The 19,901-nt window shown below is 36.2% G+C and overlaps 4 protein-coding genes across 5 annotated transcripts; 3 read left to right on the top strand and 1 right to left on the bottom strand.

Moving 5' to 3' along the window:
* The first annotated feature begins 622 nt into the window (after nt 1-622).
* LOC114394679 (uncharacterized protein C12B10.15c-like) lies at nt 623-2,282 on the top strand. Its single transcript, XM_028356352.1, has 3 exons — nt 623-983; nt 1,058-1,221; nt 1,942-2,282. Exons 1-3 carry the CDS (start codon nt 668-670, stop codon nt 1,993-1,995), a joined length of 534 nt encoding a protein of 177 aa, XP_028212153.1. The 5' UTR covers nt 623-667; the 3' UTR covers nt 1,996-2,282.
* A 624-nt stretch (nt 2,283-2,906) lies between these two features.
* LOC114394669 (50S ribosomal protein L35, chloroplastic-like) lies at nt 2,907-5,650 on the top strand. Its single transcript, XM_028356342.1, has 3 exons — nt 2,907-3,306; nt 3,385-3,501; nt 5,270-5,650. Exons 1-3 carry the CDS (start codon nt 3,058-3,060, stop codon nt 5,345-5,347), a joined length of 444 nt encoding a protein of 147 aa, XP_028212143.1. The 5' UTR covers nt 2,907-3,057; the 3' UTR covers nt 5,348-5,650.
* A 2,201-nt stretch (nt 5,651-7,851) lies between these two features.
* Nucleotides 7,852-12,010, top strand: LOC114394653. Of its 2 annotated transcripts, XM_028356331.1 has the most exons (6): nt 7,853-8,150; nt 8,588-8,872; nt 8,963-9,136; nt 9,275-9,381; nt 9,707-10,038; nt 11,155-12,010. In XM_028356331.1, exons 1-6 carry the CDS (start codon nt 8,013-8,015, stop codon nt 11,724-11,726), a joined length of 1,608 nt encoding a protein of 535 aa, XP_028212132.1. In that variant the 5' UTR covers nt 7,853-8,012; the 3' UTR covers nt 11,727-12,010. The 2 variants fall into 2 exon arrangements, with proteins under 2 accessions (XP_028212125.1, XP_028212132.1); XM_028356324.1 differs by having other exon boundaries at nt 7,852-8,150; nt 8,588-9,136.
* Nucleotides 12,011-12,994: 984 nt separating this feature from the next.
* Nucleotides 12,995-19,673, bottom strand: LOC114394643 (autophagy-related protein 11-like). The gene is made up of 5 exons (XM_028356312.1): nt 17,648-19,673; nt 15,509-17,195; nt 14,505-14,725; nt 13,786-13,999; nt 12,995-13,617 (listed from the first exon to the last, which is right to left on the bottom strand). The coding sequence occupies exons 1-5, from the start codon at nt 18,589-18,591 to the stop codon at nt 13,219-13,221; spliced, it is 3,465 nt and encodes a 1,154-aa protein (XP_028212113.1). The 5' UTR covers nt 18,592-19,673; the 3' UTR covers nt 12,995-13,218.
* Between the last annotated feature and the right edge of the window lie 228 nt (nt 19,674-19,901).

Raw genomic sequence — 19,901 nt, 5'->3', positions numbered from 1 at the left:
GATACCCATCAACTTCCGTAATAAGTTTTCTAATATTTTCCATCTAAAGCTATTTATCAAACTGCAGCCTTTTTAAGGCAGCAGGCACCAAAGCGTGAAAGATGAAGAAAAATGAAAAACGTACAAGAATAAATAGTTACTTTTGGGAATAGGTGTTATATTGTGTAAAAAAAAAACTTTTGTAAATAAAGAAAATGAACAAATGTCAAAAAGAATAATTTTTAATCACAGAAAATCAAAAGTCACTAAATTTGCATATGATAAATATGTCCCACATTCATAACTATGTAGGTAATTTTTTTAGTGATAAATTTGTCCCTTATATGTCATTTTGATAACGTTCTGAACGATAACAGTAAGAAAGACCGCAATATATTTTTATTGTAGTTATAAAAGGACTAAATTTTATATTTATATTTTTCAGTGCACGTGTAAGTGAATTACGCTTTCAAAAATAAAAGTGACTATTTATTCAATAAAATAAATAATTTTAGTTGAAAATAATTGATATTGACATTTTACACTTCCATGATTTTTTGTTAATATATTTTGTTTTTGTAATTTTTAATAACCTCATTTTATTTTCTTAAAGCAACGCATCATTCATTAATTTTTTGTTTAACGGGAGTGTTTGGGAGCTAATAAAATTAGGAGGGAAAAGGAAAGAATGTTTACAAAGCTTGGTGGATTGAGTTTAGAGCCAAAATCCGTGCCTCCTCCAAAGCGAACAGGGTGGATTGGAAGAGGAAATTGTCACATGGAAAAGGCCACCATAGATCTGAAGCGCGATGGAAAGGATCTGAGCGGTCGCGTTCATCAACTCCCCTGCTGCGTCAAGCACGACGGTCCCGCCTCCGTTTCCCACTATTTCAAACCCAAACACAAAGGTGTTGGGGAAGACGAGGGTTTACCGTTACAAGAGGCTCATTTTAGAGGCAGGTTACTCCAAGGAACAACACTCCCTCTTCCGCACGGTTACTCTGGTACGCTATTCCTCTCTCAACACACGCATGTCAGTGAATGTTTTCTGTTCCTATGTATATGTGTGTGTCTGCAGGTTTTGTCTTGAGTAAGAGTTCGCCTCCCACCTCCGACGAAAACTCTCACTCTTGGGACACCAAAGCAACGTTTCAGGACATCACGTATTGGAACCATGACTACTCCCCTTCCCAGAATGATGAATTATTCCGAGCTTTTCATTGGCTTACTGTCGCAAAAGCTGTAAGTCATTTCTGCATTATTGATTTAGGGCTTGGGTTTAGAGAATTAAATTACATTCTTTGGAAGGGGGATAACTTGATTGTTGCACGTTTTGTTTAGAAAAAAACTCAGTATTTACACAACCATGAATTTGTCAGTGTCACGGACTATTAATCTAGTAATAAATTATGCGTGTTGACCTAAATCTTGTTGAGTTGTAACTTGTGTAAATGTTGAGAGTGTGCATCTTGGGTGTCATTTGTGGAGGCTTGTTGCTTAGATTTGGAATTTGTTCACCTGATTAATTTCCTGTTGTTAAAGTTTTTCCTCTCTGTTTAGACACTTAATTTGTTTCCTTGTTAGGAATTAGGAGTTAGGAGGGAGGTAACAAGGTAGCCCATCTATTACCTGCTTCGTCTCTTACGCATGGCAGTTCTTGTTGAGTAGAGGATGCTCTGCTAGAAGCAAAAATTCTGGCCCTTCTTTATGCACTGGCTTCGGATTTCAGCAAATTCATTCAAAATTTTAAAGTAAAAAAGAAATGTTGATGGGAACAAAGCAACTAGTGTTTGAATGATTCTGCTGATTTGTGTGTCAATTATAGTGTCTACGTCCCATTCATTGAATCTAATAGTAGCATATGACAAATAAATTCATTCAAATAATTCTAAAGGATATGTCAGTTAATGTTTACTTCCAGTTTTGAAGCTTACCTTACTAGATATTTGCTTTTGGGTGCAGCTGCATAATCCCGTGACACCTGAGGAGTTAGCTTCGTCTTCTGTTACACTCTAGAGATGGGACTACACTGCAGTTGAAATGCTGTATCTGTGAAATTTACAGTTATCTTTTTTGCTGTAATATTTATGTTTTTGTTGTACGCTGTTTCCAACAGTTCCTATGCACTTTACTTCTCTCTCTTTTCCTCCCCAGTGTGATCTAGTTGCTTTCTGTGTAGTGGGATAAGGTCTGGTGTAGTCTCTTCTAATTTGAGTAAAAATGTCAAGTCTGACACATCATGGCTTTGGTCTTTGGAAGAATTATCAATGAGGATTCACCATTGAAGTTTTTTACACAAAAAATGGATCTATTAGCATCATAATGTAGCTGGGTAGTTCAATATTTTAACTGACTAAAAACATATTTTGATTATTGAGTATGGATATCGAGTGTACCTTTAATCCTTTTTATAAATCTTAATCTCGATTCTTTTTATAAAATTTATTTTAAATTGGCAACTAAATTATTTTCTTTTGCCCAAGTATACGTGATTTGATTTTGGAAGTTGAAATGCTAATCATCCATATACATCACGAAACTCGAACAAAAATATCAAATGCACCGCACTTGAGGAAAACAAATAACAGTAGAAGAGTGAAGGTAAGGTAAGCAGAAAAGAAAAATAAAATAAAAGAATTGTCAAAAGCGGGGTTTGAACCCACCTCCCTAAGTAGGACCAGAACTTAAGGCTAGCACCTTCGACCATTCGGCCATTCTGACTATTGATTAAGGTGTTAGAGCTAAATATATTAGACATTAAAAACTTTAACATGGCCAAGCCACCCTGCTCACAAGTTCAGGGCTAAGGTTGTGTTTGGTAAAGGATGAAAGGGAGAAATAAAAAGAAAAAATTTTCATTTTTCATATGCAAATTTACATCTTTACACGAATCTTTTTCCCATTACATTTGGGTCACCTCCCAAGTAAAACAATAGAAATTGTCAAGACGTGAAATGACGGAAATGTAATGGGGGAAAAAATTGAGGACAAAAGAGTAGCTCTCTGCCTTAGCACCTCACTCAGCTTTATCCATAAAGCACAATTTTTTTGCTTCAACGGGCCTTACCTTACCTGAAGATGGCTTCGGTGTCCTTTGCCGTGGGATTATTACCTTGCTCTTCTTCTTCTTGCTATACCCGCGTCTCTTATGGTTCAGTTCGATTTCCCGTATTGAACAACGCCAACTCACTGAAACTCAGCTCCTCAGCTAACATCTCCAGTCCAATTCTTCACCAAAAGCTTTGCACTGTTCCTTCTCCCCTTGCTCTAAGGCCTCGCCCTCTCACCATTGTATCCGCTAAGGGCTACAAAATGAAAACCCACAAGGTCCCTCTCTCTCTCTCTCTCTCATTTGTTTTTGTGAATTGGGGTTCATGCAATTTGAATGTGTATTTAATGCTATAGGCATCTGCAAAGCGGTTTAGGGTGACGGGGCGAGGCAAGATAGTGCGTAGGAGAGCTGGCAAGCAGCATTTGCTCGTTAAGAAGAATACCAAGCGCAAATCCCGACTCTCCAAAATGGTCAGATTCACATAATCATATTCAAATTATCTGTTTATTTTTATCATCCTCACAACTTTCTTATTGCTTAATCTAATCAAATGTTCTTAGGAGGTTATTCATACCCCTTTTTTAATGAATTATCTAAAATTGCGCATTTAGGAGTTTAGATAATGATGGATTTTGTGATGGGCAATGGCTGATTAGGTTTTTCTACGTGCAGTTGGTTATGCAGTATGTTAGATTTGCTTGTCTAAATGCCTTTTCATTTGAATTTTAGGGTCTTAATGTGTTTGTTAATTTCCTTGCTTTGGGTTTGATTGTGACTTGTGAGATTAGAGGAATGGGGGTTACTTTGGGGCATGAAAGCAAAAATTGGAATATAAATTCTCTCTTCCAATCTGCTCTCTCATTGAAGATTATGATATTAAAACATCTGCACTTATGTATTAGAAATAGAATGTATAATATAAGATTAAGTGACTCGGGTATCAGATGTGTCTGGTAGTTTGCTTCTTTTTGTGTTTGTATGTTGATACCTGAAAGCAATCTTGATCTTATGCCTGTGTCCATTTTTAGGGGAATGATTTGTAATGGGTTCACCTACTGCCTTCCTTTCCTAAGAAACAGTAACTATCATATGGTTTAATTTCGTCCTCAATCTAGTTAAAAGTCTCTTGAGTGATTTCTCATTTTGGGCCATACTGCCGTTAATTAATATTTCTCTAAGTACCAAGCAAGAATTCTCACTTCTTGTTTCTTAGAAGGAGACTTTGTTTCTTTGCTATGGGTTTCTTCTGTCAGCTAATTATTGAAGAGTCCTACTAATGAGTACTCTATGGCCATTGGTTAAGGAATTAATAAATAGAATTTTTTTTTTAGAAATTGTGATGGGAGTCAGTGCATTGGAAATCATTGTTTATGGGGGTGCATTGGTAACACTTCTCCATAAAACTTTCCTCTTTTATTTCCTTAACTAGTGTCATTCTATTGTGTTAGCATTCCCTGTATGAGAATCTGAAATTTAATCATTGTAGCAAGCAGTAGGGGATGCTGTGTAAAACTCTGTATAAGGTGCCATTCTATTAAGTAGCTATTTGATTTTGAGGATTCCGTGTATCATGTAAATTAAATTGATAGAATTGAACATTGGTTTGAATTTGATATGTATGATAAGCAGCATTTTGAGTGATCTGTATTCCAACCTTATCATTTATAAGAACTTGCACAGCCAAAATAACACTCTCATATGTCACTGAAATGCCTTTAGCAGTGTATTCTAAGTTGCACATTTTTTGTGGTCATTTCAAAATCTTAATTTAACAAAACATCCACATTTGACTTGTCCAATATCAACAAATATCTGATAAATCAATGTGAAGAGCTAAAATACAGCTATTTATGATATGCATGCATCAAAGTGTCAAGCTGATTGAAATTATCGATGAAACTAATATCACCATAGTTCATTTCAATTGATTGCTTTGTAAGAGATAAAATGAATATTACACTCATTCGGGAAATCCAGTTGTTGAGTATGTCTCATTATCCACATCCATCCATCCCTCCCGACAGCAATTGGATTTCTAGAATGATGCTGCTGGATTCAGCTGAAAGGTTGCATTTGCTGACCTGAAGTTATTACATTGGAAATTCTTCCTCTCAGAAATTTTCTTATTCTGGTCTAAAGCAGTTTGAATGAATAAAGTTTTGGCTAGGACTTGAACTGTTGTATTAAATTACGGGATTGGTTTTCTCATCTCTAACTTCTTTTTATTTTCATGCACAGCATGCGGTCAGCAGGAGCGACTATGACAATGTAATTGGAGCCTTGCCATATCTGAAAGTAAACAGAAATGCTACATAGATGTTGTGTTTGCAAGACTGAGTCATAAGCCTAGCCGTGTTTAGTCTAGTGATTTGTGACGTCTCAAATCTGCTTTCAAATGATTATAGTTAGTTTTTGCTAATTGAGATATCAGTACCTCAAGATAATGGTACACCTTCCTGTATCATGTAACAGTTGGTATCTATTGACATTACTGTTTTGCAATTTGTTTACCATCTTCCAGTTTATCTTCGCAATTGATTAGCAAGCTATGATGAATCATGTGATCATCATAATCTATTTGGTGAAGTTTTTAGGGGTTTAATCATCTTAACTTTTTTATACACGAAGTTCGAATTCACCTTATTGCTTAAGGGAAATTAAGCTTGCTCCTTGCCTATATCTTGATTTTTTTTCCTTTCTTTTTACCGTTTAAAGAAGGATGTTTTAAAAGATGGATAATTGATAATCATTAATGAGGAATATTAACAAAATACTTTATAATACATTCTTCTAAAAATATTATTTACTGTTAAGTGGAATTTACAGATGAATTTTATCTAATAATGAAGAGTATGTTAAAATTGTCTAGCTAGCATTTTTTTTAAGTGGAATTTAGGGTACATAGTTAATAATATTGTTTTTTAAGAACATAGCTGATAACTTGAAACTGGGTGTTTCAGGTTTTCCTGTAAAGTATCAAATTATGCAAAAACAAATATTATTATCTTGTTAGTTATTAATATTCTGCAACTTCTCTAAAAAAATATTCTGCAACTCAGTGTCTTCTTTATCCTAGACTTTTTCTAATTAGAAGTTACTTTAAACTTTAATTAGCCCGAGTTAAAGATATGTGAATTCGTTTAAGGGGTATAATTTTGTTATCATTCATACACAAAATTCGATCTGAAGATATTGCTTAAGGGAAATTAAGCTTTCTTGCCCACATCTTAATTTTCTTTTCTTTTTATCATCTAAAGTGTGATACTTTAAAATGTAAAATACATCGTTAATAAGCATTAATTAAAAGGATGGGTTAAATTTTATAGTGCACGACTCACGTATCGTTCCTTAATTAGAAAAAAGCATGGAACAATTTTGTACGTGAAACAACACTCAAAAACATAATAATTTTATTTTCTAATTATGTATACAAAATAAAAATTTTCCATTCACATATTTTTTCATTTAAATTTTTTAAATAATTCGTAATATTGTTTACAAAAAAACTATTTTTGCCAAACTAATATCGCTTTCAATACTAGTATTTTTGGTTGAAGATATTTTTACAAAGCAAAAGAAAAATAATCCAAAAGGAATACGCTTGATAGTTGATAGTTGATATTTCTCAAGATGTGATTGGAAAACACGCATTTTTTTTCCTTTCCCATTTCTCTTCCCATTAGATCTAAACACCCTACTTGATTAGTTTATTTCTTTGGTTAAAATTCGTACAAAATATAACACTGAACTTGATGTTAAATGCGATTATAGTTGAATTATCACACGACACACTTTTATAATTAGTTTGAAGGCGGCTTTTAGCGTGTGTGACCTTCATAGGTCTCGCACGGTGCGAAAGTGAGTTTGGGTCGTGCGATTAAAATGAACGACTGTATGAGTGAGGGTGCATCGAACGGAAAAAGTACCATGTTCATAGGCCTCATTCCTCTTTCTCCTTCTGGAACCCTCGACAATTCACGCCGTTCTTTGTCAAATCCACTTCGGAAAAACCAAGATTGAAAGACTCCGTTTCTGTTTCGAAAATGGGGATTTCTTCAAATTGGAATTCCAATGTAGTTTTATGCGTTGATTCATTGGAATCGAAATGTTATTCTGTCAATATTCAGTTCTATGTCATGAGATTGGTTATTTCTGTTATGAAAATCTTGATCTGGATTGTGTTTTTTTGTATTGTATACTACTTTTAACAGTTTTCACAATGGTAGCCCAATGAAAATTTGATGTTTCAGTTGTGAATCCTGAATATATATATATAATTTTATTTTTGCTTCTTTTTAGAAAGTATTTTTTTGGGTCATTTTGAGATGAATTTTGAAGTAACCATTGAATTAGTTACGGATGAATATGTGGAAACCCATGGAGTGGATGGGTTTTGTGTGGTTGGGATCGGAGAATATGGTACCCAAAAAAAAAAAACGTAGGAAAACGTTGATAACGCAATCTAACAAAGTGTAATTAATTAACAAAAAAAAAAAAAAGGTAAAATTAAGAATGCAAAGCATTAGGAGGTGAAAGGCTGAAAGCATTCCGCGTATGTTATCCATTTGGTCGTTGAATGGAAAGAGTCCACTTGTCAAAAGTTGAACCATTGGCATCAAAAGCTGCCGTCACTTAAAAGCGCAAAAAGAAGGGGCCCACATTATCCATAACCTCAATTTGTTTCATACGTGTCTGCCAGCACACGCGCTGACAACAACAAAGAATTGCTCTGTTTTAGACAATTGAAAGTTTCGCACGCGCCACTCGGCACGTGCACGCGCAGCACCTCGGAAGCATCGAACAATGTTTTGTTTCCGCCAATTGCCAACCCAACCAAAACAAAAAGTGGTCTTTCTCATTGGTCTTCTCCTCTCTGCGTTGCTGCTGCTTTTCTTTTTTTTTTTTTATTTATTTTTAAGGGTTTTTGTTATATCCGAATTTGTCATCGGTTTGAGCATTTTGAACTTCACTGGAAAATTTGATGGTTCAGGTAATGGGTTTCAGGAAGCTCCGTTCAGACCTTGAAACGGTGCCGTTCAAGTTGGAGATCGAGGAACCGCTACAAGAAGAGCATGCTCCTCTCAACAAGCGCTTCAAATCTTCATCCACTTCACAAGAGGTTTGTCATCATTTTTGATAGATACATACACTTATACCAGGGGGTGTAACAGTTTTAATTTTTGAATTAGGGGTGTCTTGAATGATGTAATATAAAGCTGAGATCATTGAACATGCATTTTTTTTTTTTTTATATCACAAGCACAGTTTGAAAAAGAAATGCTTGTATTGCATTTTTACTGTTTTTCTGGGTAAACCACCGTTTTAATCTGTCAATCACATTTGTCCGAAATTCAAAAAAAAAATGTGACTTAGTGATAGAAATTTATTTGGAATTTCCTTAGTTTCAAAGACTAATGTGACAGTGGTATATACTTATGGGGACTAAAATGGTGATTTACTCATGTTTTTATACTCATTCTTTATGAGTTGTATCTTAATAATGTTCACTTTGATAAGTTCCTGCTCTCCTTTTGCATGATTTTAAAAATCGTTTAGCAATGGAATGCTTCAAACAGTGCATCTTCCTGTTCTCCTTCCCAGTACAATATACTTGATGAGCCTAGCCCTCTGGGTTTACGTCTGAGGAAGAGCCCTTCGCTTTTAGATTTAATAGAAATGAAGCTTTCTCAAGGGAATGTGATTATTGCAAATACACAAAATGAAAACTTTTTAAGCTCTGGATTGAAAAAGGAGAGTCGGGGTGCTGCTGCATCGGATTCTGTTGAGAAGCTTAAGGCTTCAAATTTCCCAGCTTCACTTTTAAGAATTGGTTCATGGGAGGTATATCCAAGATTACTACATGTCACTAGTATTTTGGGGAAAATTATTTTTCACCGAGTTTTACTTGGCTTAAGGTTCTCTTTGTGGCAGTATAAATCAAAACATGAGGGTGACTTAGTGGCAAAATGTTACTTCGCTAAACATAAGCTTGTTTGGGAAGTTCTTGAAGGTGAACTAAAGAACAAAATGGAAATCCAATGGTCAGATATCATGGCACTTAAGGCAAATTGTCCTGATACTGGACCTAGCTCATTGACTGTAGTGGTAATTTATTCTCATATTTTTCTCTATATATAGCTGCTATAATAGTTCTTTAACAATACAATGACACAAACACCTATGCATGGGTAACTGTTCAGTTTCATTTCCATTGAATTATTGGTGAGTTTCTGCATATTGCAGCTCGCTAGACAACCTCTTTTCTTCAAGGAGACTAATCCTCAGCCTAGAAAGCATACAATATGGCAAGCAACATCAGATTTTACTGAAGGAGAGGCTTGCAAACACAGGTATATTCTTTTCACAGTCCTCTGATATGTGGATGTGGTCTCAACTGTTTTGCATTGGTATAGATTGAAAAATACTATGGTTTTGTTGATTTATAGTTAGCTGGGTAGGAGAACCAGCATTCAATAAAAACCTTTGTCTGAGTATACTGTCAGAATAGAGCAAGATAGCTTATTGAAATAATTGAGGAAGAGAGGTTGAGTTGCATTTGATGTAGTATTTGCTGGCTTTAGAGGGCTCTTAAATGTACATTTTAGAGCATTTCTTCCAATGATCCTATATGTACTAGGCCATGATGTTCGAGAACTTCATCTTGTGGTTTTGTAGGCAGCATTTTTTGGAATTTCCACAAGGCTTGTTAGCCAAGCATTTTGAAAAGCTTATCCAGTGTGACACACATCTTAATTTCTTAAGCCAACAACCTGAGATAATCTTGGATTCACCTCATTTTGATACACGACCAGCTGCTTTTGAGAACCTTGACAATCCAGAAGATCTTGATTTGCATCTTGTTAATTGTAAAGGATCTACCACATCTTGTTTGCAGGACATAGGATCACCTCATTCATCCCTGTCACCATCATTTAAGATTGAACACATTGATCTTCTTGGCATTGCCTCGGATAATCTACCTTGTGAAGCACCTTTCCCCAGTTCAGGTACTGTAAGAACTTAACTCTTGTTTTGATTTCCCTCTGGACATTGGGCCTTTTGAAACACCCACCCATTCCCTAAGGTTATGTTTGTATTTTGTATATCTAATGTTCTAATGGTGAGTAGAGTGGAATGAAATGGAAAGGAATAAAATATAATATCTTTCCATTGTTTGAATGCTTGTGTGATGAATGGAAAAAAGGCTGCTTGCATCCCATACAACCCCGCACCACCACCACACGAAAAAAAGGGAAGAAAAAGAGGGGTATTGGACAGAACTAAAATGGAATCCATTCCAACAATTCTTATTCCATTTCATTCTATTTTTAACATTTCAAACAATGGAACCTTGTATTATTTCATCCCTTGCCATCAATCCAAACATAGACTAAGAAATATGTGTGTTTCGATTCGTGAGAGAGAGAGAGAGAGGTTCATGCGTACACAGTTTTCACATATATCTCATGATTACAGATTTCTTTCAAACATGTTTGTTTTCTTGGTGTTCAATTCAATTTTTTAAAAATTACCAATAAAAGGATGAGATGTAACCTTGAAAATTAAGTAGTAGGAGGTGGAGAACAAGATGCTCTGTTTGTTGACAGATTATGAAACAAATCTCCAACATTTGTCAATTGCATGGTTATAAAATATCAATGACGGCTCACAAATCTATCAATGTTATTTTAACATGTCAATTTCATCATTAGTTCAATATGTTGAACTTGCTGAATAGCATCATTGTCAGTTTGTCACATATATACTGGGATCAGGGTAGAGATTTGTGTAGCATTTATAATGTGAAATAATATTGGGCATTGGATCGGACTTACCATATTCTGTGCTGGATGTTTTCCATTCCTAAGGGGGCTTCATATTTTTTTATCTTACATACTTACAATTTATCTCTGTCTAAGCAATTTATGTCTATGTTGCATGTACACAACTACATAATGAACTTCAATTAACTGGTCATTTGTATGGCTTATTTATTAATCCGTGTGGGTGGCCTTAGATATCTAAAGCTGACTTTTATCTGCATGTAGTGTGCTTTGTATTATTGTATTAACTTGCTGTTTTTTGCTTTTACATAAAATTCATGGATTGTTGTGCAACTGAAGGTAGTACAAGTTCTGAAACTGATTTCAAGGGACCAAGAAACTGGGATCAGATAAAATTGCCTGGACTCCGGCCTTCTATGGCAGTGAGTGATTTTATCGGCCACATTGAACATTGCCTTTCTGAACAAATAACTTCCGGAAATCCATCCTTTTGTGGTGGAAGACCAGAGTTTCAGGAAATGCTAGAGGAAATTGCACAGCATCTTCTCAATGACAATAAGGTTATAACAACTTCTGATGAAAAATCACTCATGACAAGGGTCAATTCTCTCTGCTGTCTTCTACAGAAGGACCCTGCAGCATTGCAGAGTTCACATGACAAGGAAAGTGCTGATGAAGGACCTGCTGATGGAAAAAGTATTCAACTTAGCCATGATCTTGAATCAATGCAGAACAACAAAATTAAAATGGATGTCAAGGCTTCTGAAGAGGAATTCAGAGATGTTTCTCGGGGCAAGCAAACACTAGGCATGCCGAGGAAAGACTCATTAGGAGAGTTGCTTCTTCAACTTCCCCGAATTGCATCACTTTCAAAGTTCTTGTTTGACATATCAGAAGATAGTGACAACTAAGCCCAATAGTTATTTTGATGTTTGAAATTCAAAATGGCCCAGATCAAGGTGCATATAGGACATATTGTCTTAGTGGACATGAAAAGTTTAATTTTTACGATAGGAACTTCAAGGATTTGGAAACATTTTAATGAAGAATCCTGGTGGAGCCCGTGAAAAGAACTGTTACATTTGCTCTGGCACAATTTACTAATCTTTCCTTCCGGTTCTTGTACACAGTTGACTGCATGTAAGTAAACAATGTGTTACCTAATAAAATATCGGGCTTATAGTTTAAATACTTTTATGGCTTTGTCAAGGATGCCTCTTTTTTCTTGGGTGTATTTATTCTTGATCCAGATGTTGCTTCAGTTTGACTCTAAGGTTGAGGGGCCTTGCTCTTAACAAGTTATCTTATTTTTGTGGTCTTAAGGGAGGGGAGATACACGTCCCTGTAGCTCAACCACCAAACAATAGATAAGGGACAAGAAGTTAATTCTTCAATTATTGTTCACACTTGTCAGGGTTTCCCAAGAAACCGTATTGTTCTTAAGTGTTAAGAGTGTCGTTAAGTAACTTTGGACCTTACAGCATGGAAGCAGTAAGACGAGTGTGAGAGAAATTATGAGAGCTTTTATAACGTAGTTAATGGAGAATTAATTTTAGTATATGGAGAAACTTATTTTTTTTTTTTAATTTTTTTTAGAAGTGCTTCTAAAAAAAACTTATCCAAATAAACCCTAAATAAGAAAAATCAAATCCCACTTACAGGGACAGTCTACCAATGAGACCCATTAGTTGAAGCAACTTTTAGTCACTTTTACGTCAAAATTAACATTAATCAAGAACGTTAAACCAAACATACAATATGTGTATCCGAGATATAAGAATCCTGGGTCGAGAGATATAGAAGAATCCGGGATTGACTATTTTTCTGTTTTTTGCCCCCCTAATCCCACGAAATAAAATATGGAATTTACTTCTGTGGAAAAGTCTTGCTTCTCTAAATACCCACGTCTTTTCAAGGTTTAATTGTTCTACAATGTTTTATAGACAAGTTGGATACCCTAGTACCTAACATATTAAAGGGATGTTACTTTCCTGTTTGATCAGATTGACGAGCGTGCACAGCCACGTATATTTATTTGGCAGTAAGTTAGGTGGGGGGGAACTCTGACCTAAGACCATATCTGACTTTATGAAGCTTTATGATTTCTGATTCTATTACAGCCACTTGAATCAAGTAGATTTGGACAATATTGGTTGCCAAATATTAGAACTTGATAAGATGAAAATATCAAACGTGCAAATAAACAAGTTGTAAATAATATTCACAATTTATACATTATCATAAAGGGTAGAAATATGTACACGAGGAAGATTGAAACTAAATTGGTTCATCAGCTGTACAAATGGTTAACCGACCATAAGAAAAGAGCATTTGGATTTTGAATGTAGTTTATGTACAATTAAATTCTTCCATCACGTCTAATCTGCCAGGGATGAAGCAGGATCAGGAAGGAGAGGATGAATGAATGGTGGTATCAGGTAACATGGCTACTGTCACTAGGAAATATTCACAGCCAACAGGGAGACCGTAAGGGTTTGGAGTTGAGCCTGAATTCAAGGTCAACCAGTCAGTCCCCTTGTCAGGGGTAAATTTATCAGCCCCACCGTGCTCAGGCCGAGGCGTCGGCATCTTCACAATTTGGCGTTCAATATGCACAATTTGTCCAACAATGTAGTTAGGTCTGGTAGGAAGACGGTCTGCAAACAGGGCTACAGATTCATCAGATAAGTAGTAGTTAGAGCAGTTCCTAGTAATTGCCTCGTAGTGACCAGCTGGAGTGAGCACAAAGGCAGCTATATCGTGAACTTCCAGGCAACCAAAACAAATCTTCTCTTTATTTGCCTGTACCAAAATCACAAGCAAGATATAACTCAGTCCAGAGCTTAAAATGGGTCTCAACTAAAACCATTCATGCTAAAAACTAGCACATCTCAAAGGAAGACACAATTTATTGTCACATGTTAAAAAATAAAGCTAATAACTATCATCAACATAAGGACAATAAATTACCTGCTTTTCAAGTTGATGCTTATTGTAATAAGTTTTGACCTGGTCGATTTTCTCCTCCAATTCTTTCCGCAGCTGTTCGTTAGCAGCTTCTGTTCTTGTGTTCTTCTCATGCAGCTCTTCCCGGTGCTTAGATATGAAACCAACTCTATCAGCCAATACATGAATGCATTTTCGGAATTCAGCAATATCGTCATCATCTCTGTCATTAGCAGAACTGAAAAGAGAAAAGAATTTCAATCATCCTTGTCACAATTCATTAAGAATAAATGTAAAAATATCACTGGAAAGCACATCAGTCTAAAACAATAGCCTAGAATCTTCTCTTTTTCATGACAAACAGCAAGGAGCTTTGTCGGAAATTATTTTATATTAGATGACACATGTCTTTCTCTCCAAGCAAGAGAAAATACAAAAGGAGCAAGAACTGTTTACTCAATTGTATAAAATCTCAGGTCTCAACATAACAAAGTGATTGCAAAATGAATTCATTTACTATAGATGGCCTCATTGACACCAAACTTCATGAATGAATATCCCTACTACTAAAATGTGTGCCATATTTCAAGTAAAGAATAAGTGAGGAAATTACTTTTATCACTACTACTCTACCACCATAGAACATTTTTTTCTTCTCAGTGGTAATGGGTGCTATATTGGGGGAAGGATATAAAATTTTCCAAGAAACCTCATGAAACAAGTGACTAGCGTAAGAAAATTACTTGGCCAAAGATTGCGCCAAATTACGCAGGGAATCTGCAAAACCAGCCACACCACCAGGAGAATAAACACAGGTCTTGAGTCTTTCAAAAAAGCTGCGCGTTTTAATAACCGATGCACGCAGTAAACTATACTCAGAGGCCCTCCTGTCAGCAGAACTTTTTTGTGTCTGAGCTTCCTCTCTTGCCTCATGCAAACAATTTTCCAGGTGAGCACAATTCATCTGTAGTGAAAAAGGAAAAGTACATTAGAATATAAAAGGCAAGCACAATACTGAACCGACAATGAGTAAGAAATTAATGAAGCTTTGCCTTTGAGGCAAAAAAAAAAATCAACTATGTATAGTTCATCTCATATTCCTTCTGATCCTACACAAGTCTTTGACACCAAATTCTTAATCAACTATATCAATTCAACTTCATCTCACAACTCAATCCAATATATAAAAGAATTAATTAAGAATCTCAAGTCTAGTTGGATTTTTTGACAAAGAAGCATGTTGTTCATATCTACAGAATACTATGCCTTTATGAGCCTAACTTACCTACTGTACACTTACCAACTGCCAAGAGTAAACTAAAACTCTGCTTGGCATGGTTTTATAGAATATCAAAATGAATGCATGGATGCTTAAGAAATTTGCTATTAGTAATACATCTAGTATCATTTGAATAGATCTATAGTAGAAACTAAAATACAAGAATAAGGGTGTTTGAAGGCAGAGGCTACATAGGACGATGAAAGAAATGACAAATTTCACTTTTGCTTTTTTGACAAAATAATTTGAACACTTTTCAGAAGAATTACCAGTAGAATGCATGCTAGTGTAATGTAAGAAAGGGATGAAGAAAACAAGGACAGAGATTGGAAAATGAAATTAAAATAGTAAACTGAGAATAAACAGAGACAAAATATGAAATAGTTTAGGTGAATTAGGCAACAGATTTTTAGAAAAATAAATTGCAACCTAAAACGATATGTGTCTGATTCAACTCCACAGGGTTACCTGAGATTCATCAAGTAGTTTTTGACTTGCTTCTAACTCCCTTCTGATCACAGCAACCTCCTCCATAACAGTTTTAAGCTTGGTTTCAGTTTCATTCAATTGATTTGACTTATCTGCAAGTGCACTTTGTAGCTCCAACACTTTTTCATCGTTTACTTTGGATTCCAAGTCTTGACAAACTGCTGAGTCACAAGGTACAAGATCATGTGACACAGGCATGTTCTCACCAGTAGAACTGTTTGTCAGTGACATGCCCAATTGTACTATTATCTTGCCTTTTTTATCTTTATCAGCACTCTGTGCTTCTTCGCGATGCGGCTCCATCATAGATGAATCCAACTGCGGGTTCTGAACTCCAGAGGAATCCAGCATGTTTTCATCCACCCCATCTAACGCTTTACCAGTATGTTCTGTGAACAAACCAAGTTTTGCATCCAAGGAACTTGAGATGCATGAAACCTCATCCATGGGCTCAGAAGTAGATATGCAAGGCATGTTGGCTTCACCACTGATAGATTCTGATTTGTAATTATCTGTCTTCCCAGCCACAAGAGGAAAGTCAGCCGCATCATTTACACTGGACATCTTCTGCCCCTGCACATACTGATCAGACAATTTCTGCTCCAACTCTTGTATACGTTTCTCGTATGACACACATTGCATCTGCTTCATCTTAAGCATGGATTGAACATGTTTAATATATTCATCTTTCAAATGCAAGGCTTCTTCAGTTTTCTCTGTGGCATTCTTCAATATATTATTCACCCTTTCATCATCCAGTGACTCATACTCCAACTCAGGACAGAGAGAACATATCAAAGCTATTCTACCAGCAAGTTCAGCTTTCAGTTTTGCATTCTCAACTTCCATCTTGCAGGTTCCAGCAATTTCAATCAACTCACTGCCATCAAGCAAGTCCTCAGAATCATATCTCTCAATTGAGTCACCAGTAATATCTACAGCCTCAGCCAAGTGAGAGCTATCACTACTCAAAGCAGATGAACTTTTAACGCTTCCTTGCTTCTCCAGCTTGGAAGTTACTCCTGTTAGATATTCAGGAGCATAATGATCCACATCTGATATGTCAATATTAAGCAAACCACCATCAAATGGAGCTATATTGACATCGCATTGATTAGGAGTGTCAAACAATCCCATAGATGCTAATACTTCTTTAGGAATGCATGAACTATGAACTCTCAAAAACTCCTCCCGTCTCCTGAGCTCAGCCTCCCGTTTTATAGCAAGCCTTTCAGCCATTTGCCCAGCCATGCCCATGTACAGCTTCATAGAAGCCTTTCGTCTCACTATTTCTGCAAGGCAAGCTCTGTATGCAGGACCAATACCATGGAACAACTTTAGATCCACAAATAAGCCATCCTGACGAGCCATTGCCTCTTTAAAAACAGGGAACTGTAGCTTCTGATCTTTGATGAGATAAGAAACATAAGTTATGTTTTGCATGTAATTGTGAACAAAAAGATTCATTTCATTCTTGTTTTCCTTGCAAAACTCGACTAGCTTTGAAATAGCACGATCACAAGTCTGCATTTTAGGCAAGTGATTTTTGTCATGAACATCATACATAGGACCCAAGGCGGAAACTGCATCATGAGGACGGAGTGAGGAGGACAATTGGGAGGATAGACAATCATCTACCAGTTTCTTTACAGTGTTAACATCCTTGCTGCAGAAATCCCATGAAAATATAATTTATAAGCTGTATGGATAATATTTGCTATTATGAAAATATCACAGAAGACAAAAGAAATATAATTTGAATTACAACATTCAATAAGTACAGCAAGTGATATCTGGAATCAAGTATTATACCATGCTGATTCTCCTCTAGTAAACTGTTAAGTACTCCACTACTCCTAAAAACTAGAAAGAAAAGTCTCAGATGTACAAGTTTCACAATCAACATGGAATGGTGCATAATTATTTAAGATCAGGCCTGATAACACAACATATGATAAGTTAAGAATCAGAATTTGAATATTAAACTCATGAAACAAGTAAAAAAGTTACAAAAGAGGTTGGCAGCACAAAGTCAGGATAAACATTAACCTTAGACTCTTCGTCAATAATAAAGCACCCAAAAAATAGTTGAAAATGAAAGAGAAGTAGAGAACTAACCTCAGAGATTGCATGATACTCTTTTGTTCATTTATATATCTCTGGTGTTCTTTAATTACTTGTTCTAAATTCTTGATGGGCAAGAAAGCCCTGCTGGACAACAGTTCCTCAGCCCGCCGCTTCACTTCCCCAAAAGTCTGCTTAAATTGTGTCACTTTATTCTCAAACTGCCTGTGGGAGCAGGTGCAATTCTCCACTGACTTCCTCAAGTTTTCTTCCTTGACCAAATCCAGTAAGCATTTGCGATTAGCAGTTTGTAAAGCAGGGTGAAGTTTGATAGATCTTAGTTTCTCAACATCCTTCCCAAAATTCACCAATAGATCAGAATGCATCCTGTGTTGTTGCATATAACGTTTCATGAAGTCCACATAGTTTTGGTTAATCATTCGATAGTACTGATCCAAATTACCCCTTGCAACCTCCACCGCTCTTTCTTGGACCATCTGTTCCCTCAAAAGCCTCTCACAATGCTCATATTTCATCATGGTACCAGTATAAATCACATGACCCTGATGATAATGGTACCTGAATTGCCGCTCGTAAGAAGGTAAAGCCTTCAAAGCAGGATCCGAAGCATCATCAAGGGGGTGAGGATCATGGGAGGAGGCTGGCAGTGGAGGCTCCAAATGACTGGGAATATCAACTTGCTCCGGCGGTGGAACAGGCGAGTTGTTCTGAAGCCTTGTTTTATTGAATATGAACACTTCCCTGTCATCAGATGGAAGCTTGTATGCAGACAACTGCCGCTGCGACTCAAGCTTCATATCCAAACAAAGAACAAGCTGATCACTGAAATTAATCCCAGTAACAGATTCAATAGACCGCATAACTGACTCAACTAGTGTGTTCTCATTGCAATCCAACTCAAAGGAGTGTCCATTCTCAGCAATATGAACAAGCAACTGGCCCTGATGGACTAAACTTCCAGTCACACAGGAATTCATCTTATCCACCAATCAACACAAGAATCACAACCCCTTCTTCCACCCCAAAAGGAAACAAATCAATAGCAAACAGAGTTCAAATCAAACCCTAACCAATAGCTGCAACACAAAACACCACCAAAGCAAATGCAACACCCTTACTTTCACCACACAATCTTTCACACTTCACCGGAGAAAATATATAGAACAAGAACAAGGACGCGATTCTCGATTAGGAACCTAATAAATCCTCAGATTACGGAATCCGGAAAAGAGTTCAACCAACCGCAGAAGAAAACAAACAAACAAATTTTTACGCAAAAATTTCAAATCAATAAATTCAACCCTTAAGATTGCAACAACAGCTCAACTTTGCACGTACCCAACAGAGATATTCGTGGAAAGACACGAACTTTAACCTCGGATCCCCTCGAAAACCCTAGTTAAAAGCAACCATACCCACGTGAGCAACAACCAATGAGACCGAGACTAAAACACCCCTTATCATTATTAAGAGGCGACAATGAAGAAAATGCCCCAAAAGAGACGAAACTATCAAAACCCAAAAACGACGTCGAAGAAAAAATAAACCCAAATTACGCCCCCACCCAGAACCCGGTTCGTCAAGGGAAGCAAGAACCCAACACGAGACAACGCATATTTAACAAAAAATTGAGAAGCAAACAACAGTTTTTTTTTTTTTTTGTTGAGGGAAAAGGGTAAGGCGAAAATCTTGGAGAAGAAGATGGTTACAAGTAGATTACGTGGAGATTTTGATTTTCCAGAATCTCGGCTAAGCAGAAGAACAAGGATGTCACGAAACCCCCTTTGATGATTTCTTAGAAATCAATCACTAATCACTAATAATTTAAAATTAAACCGTTTCTCTTTCTTCCTCTCTCTCTTTCTATAGTATTTTTTTTTCTCCTTTCCCCATCTTTGTTTTATAGATTCCACACAGAACCTTCTGCGGGAAGTAACTCTCTCTCTCGCTCTCTCTGGTGAACGTTTGGAAGGATTGAAAAAGCAGGCAGTGTAGTGAATTCTTATATCACGAATTATAGAACGTTTGGAAGGATTGAAAACTTTTTTAACTTTTTCGATGATAATCATTTAAGATTGTTATGTATGGAGCGATTAAGATTATATTGCACCGAATTTAGTATTATTGGTTCTTTTTTCCCGAAACGTAAAGGTAAAAACACAATTTTGTTTGGATATCTTCGTATAGCAAATAACTCTTATCTGTTATGTATTCGGAAAAAAAGAAATTCTGTTAATATTTTGTAAGAAAAAAACTCACTATCAACTTAAGCACAACGTAATACCTA

The sequence above is a fragment of the Glycine soja genome, chromosome 2 (genome assembly GCF_004193775.1).
Source record: "Glycine soja cultivar W05 chromosome 2, ASM419377v2, whole genome shotgun sequence".
In the NCBI taxonomy this organism is placed as follows: domain Eukaryota; kingdom Viridiplantae; phylum Streptophyta; class Magnoliopsida; order Fabales; family Fabaceae; genus Glycine; species Glycine soja.
Note: the sequence above shows the minus strand (reverse complement) of the source record. Positions and strands in the feature narration are given on the sequence as shown.

Bases quoted from the DNA above. Each gene is read 5' to 3' on its own strand.
- LOC114394679 (XM_028356352.1), top strand. From the start codon at position 668: ATGTTTACAAAGCTTGGTGGATTGAGTTTAGAGCCAAAATCCGTGCCT. The intron at 984-1,057 runs GTACGCTATTCC...GTGTGTCTGCAG, and splicing joins TCTTCCGCACGGTTACTCTG to GTTTTGTCTTGAGTAAGAGT. The intron at 1,222-1,941 runs GTAAGTCATTTC...TTTTGGGTGCAG, and splicing joins GGCTTACTGTCGCAAAAGCT to CTGCATAATCCCGTGACACC.
- LOC114394669 (XM_028356342.1), top strand. From the start codon at position 3,058: ATGGCTTCGGTGTCCTTTGCCGTGGGATTATTACCTTGCTCTTCTTCT. The intron at 3,307-3,384 runs GTCCCTCTCTCT...TTAATGCTATAG, and splicing joins ACAAAATGAAAACCCACAAG to GCATCTGCAAAGCGGTTTAG. The intron at 3,502-5,269 runs GTCAGATTCACA...TTTCATGCACAG, and splicing joins AATCCCGACTCTCCAAAATG to CATGCGGTCAGCAGGAGCGA.
- LOC114394653 (XM_028356324.1), top strand. From the start codon at position 8,013: ATGGTTCAGGTAATGGGTTTCAGGAAGCTCCGTTCAGACCTTGAAACG. The intron at 8,151-8,587 runs GTTTGTCATCAT...AAAATCGTTTAG, and splicing joins CTTCATCCACTTCACAAGAG to CAATGGAATGCTTCAAACAG. The intron at 9,137-9,274 runs GTAATTTATTCT...TGCATATTGCAG, and splicing joins CTAGCTCATTGACTGTAGTG to CTCGCTAGACAACCTCTTTT.
- LOC114394643 (XM_028356312.1), bottom strand. From the start codon at position 18,591: ATGAATTCCTGTGTGACTGGAAGTTTAGTCCATCAGGGCCAGTTGCTT. The intron at 17,196-17,647 runs GTTAGTTCTCTA...GGATTTCTGCAG, and splicing joins AGTATCATGCAATCTCTGAG to CAAGGATGTTAACACTGTAA. The intron at 13,618-13,785 runs GTAATTTATTGT...ATTTTGGTACAG, and splicing joins AGCATCAACTTGAAAAGCAG to GCAAATAAAGAGAAGATTTG.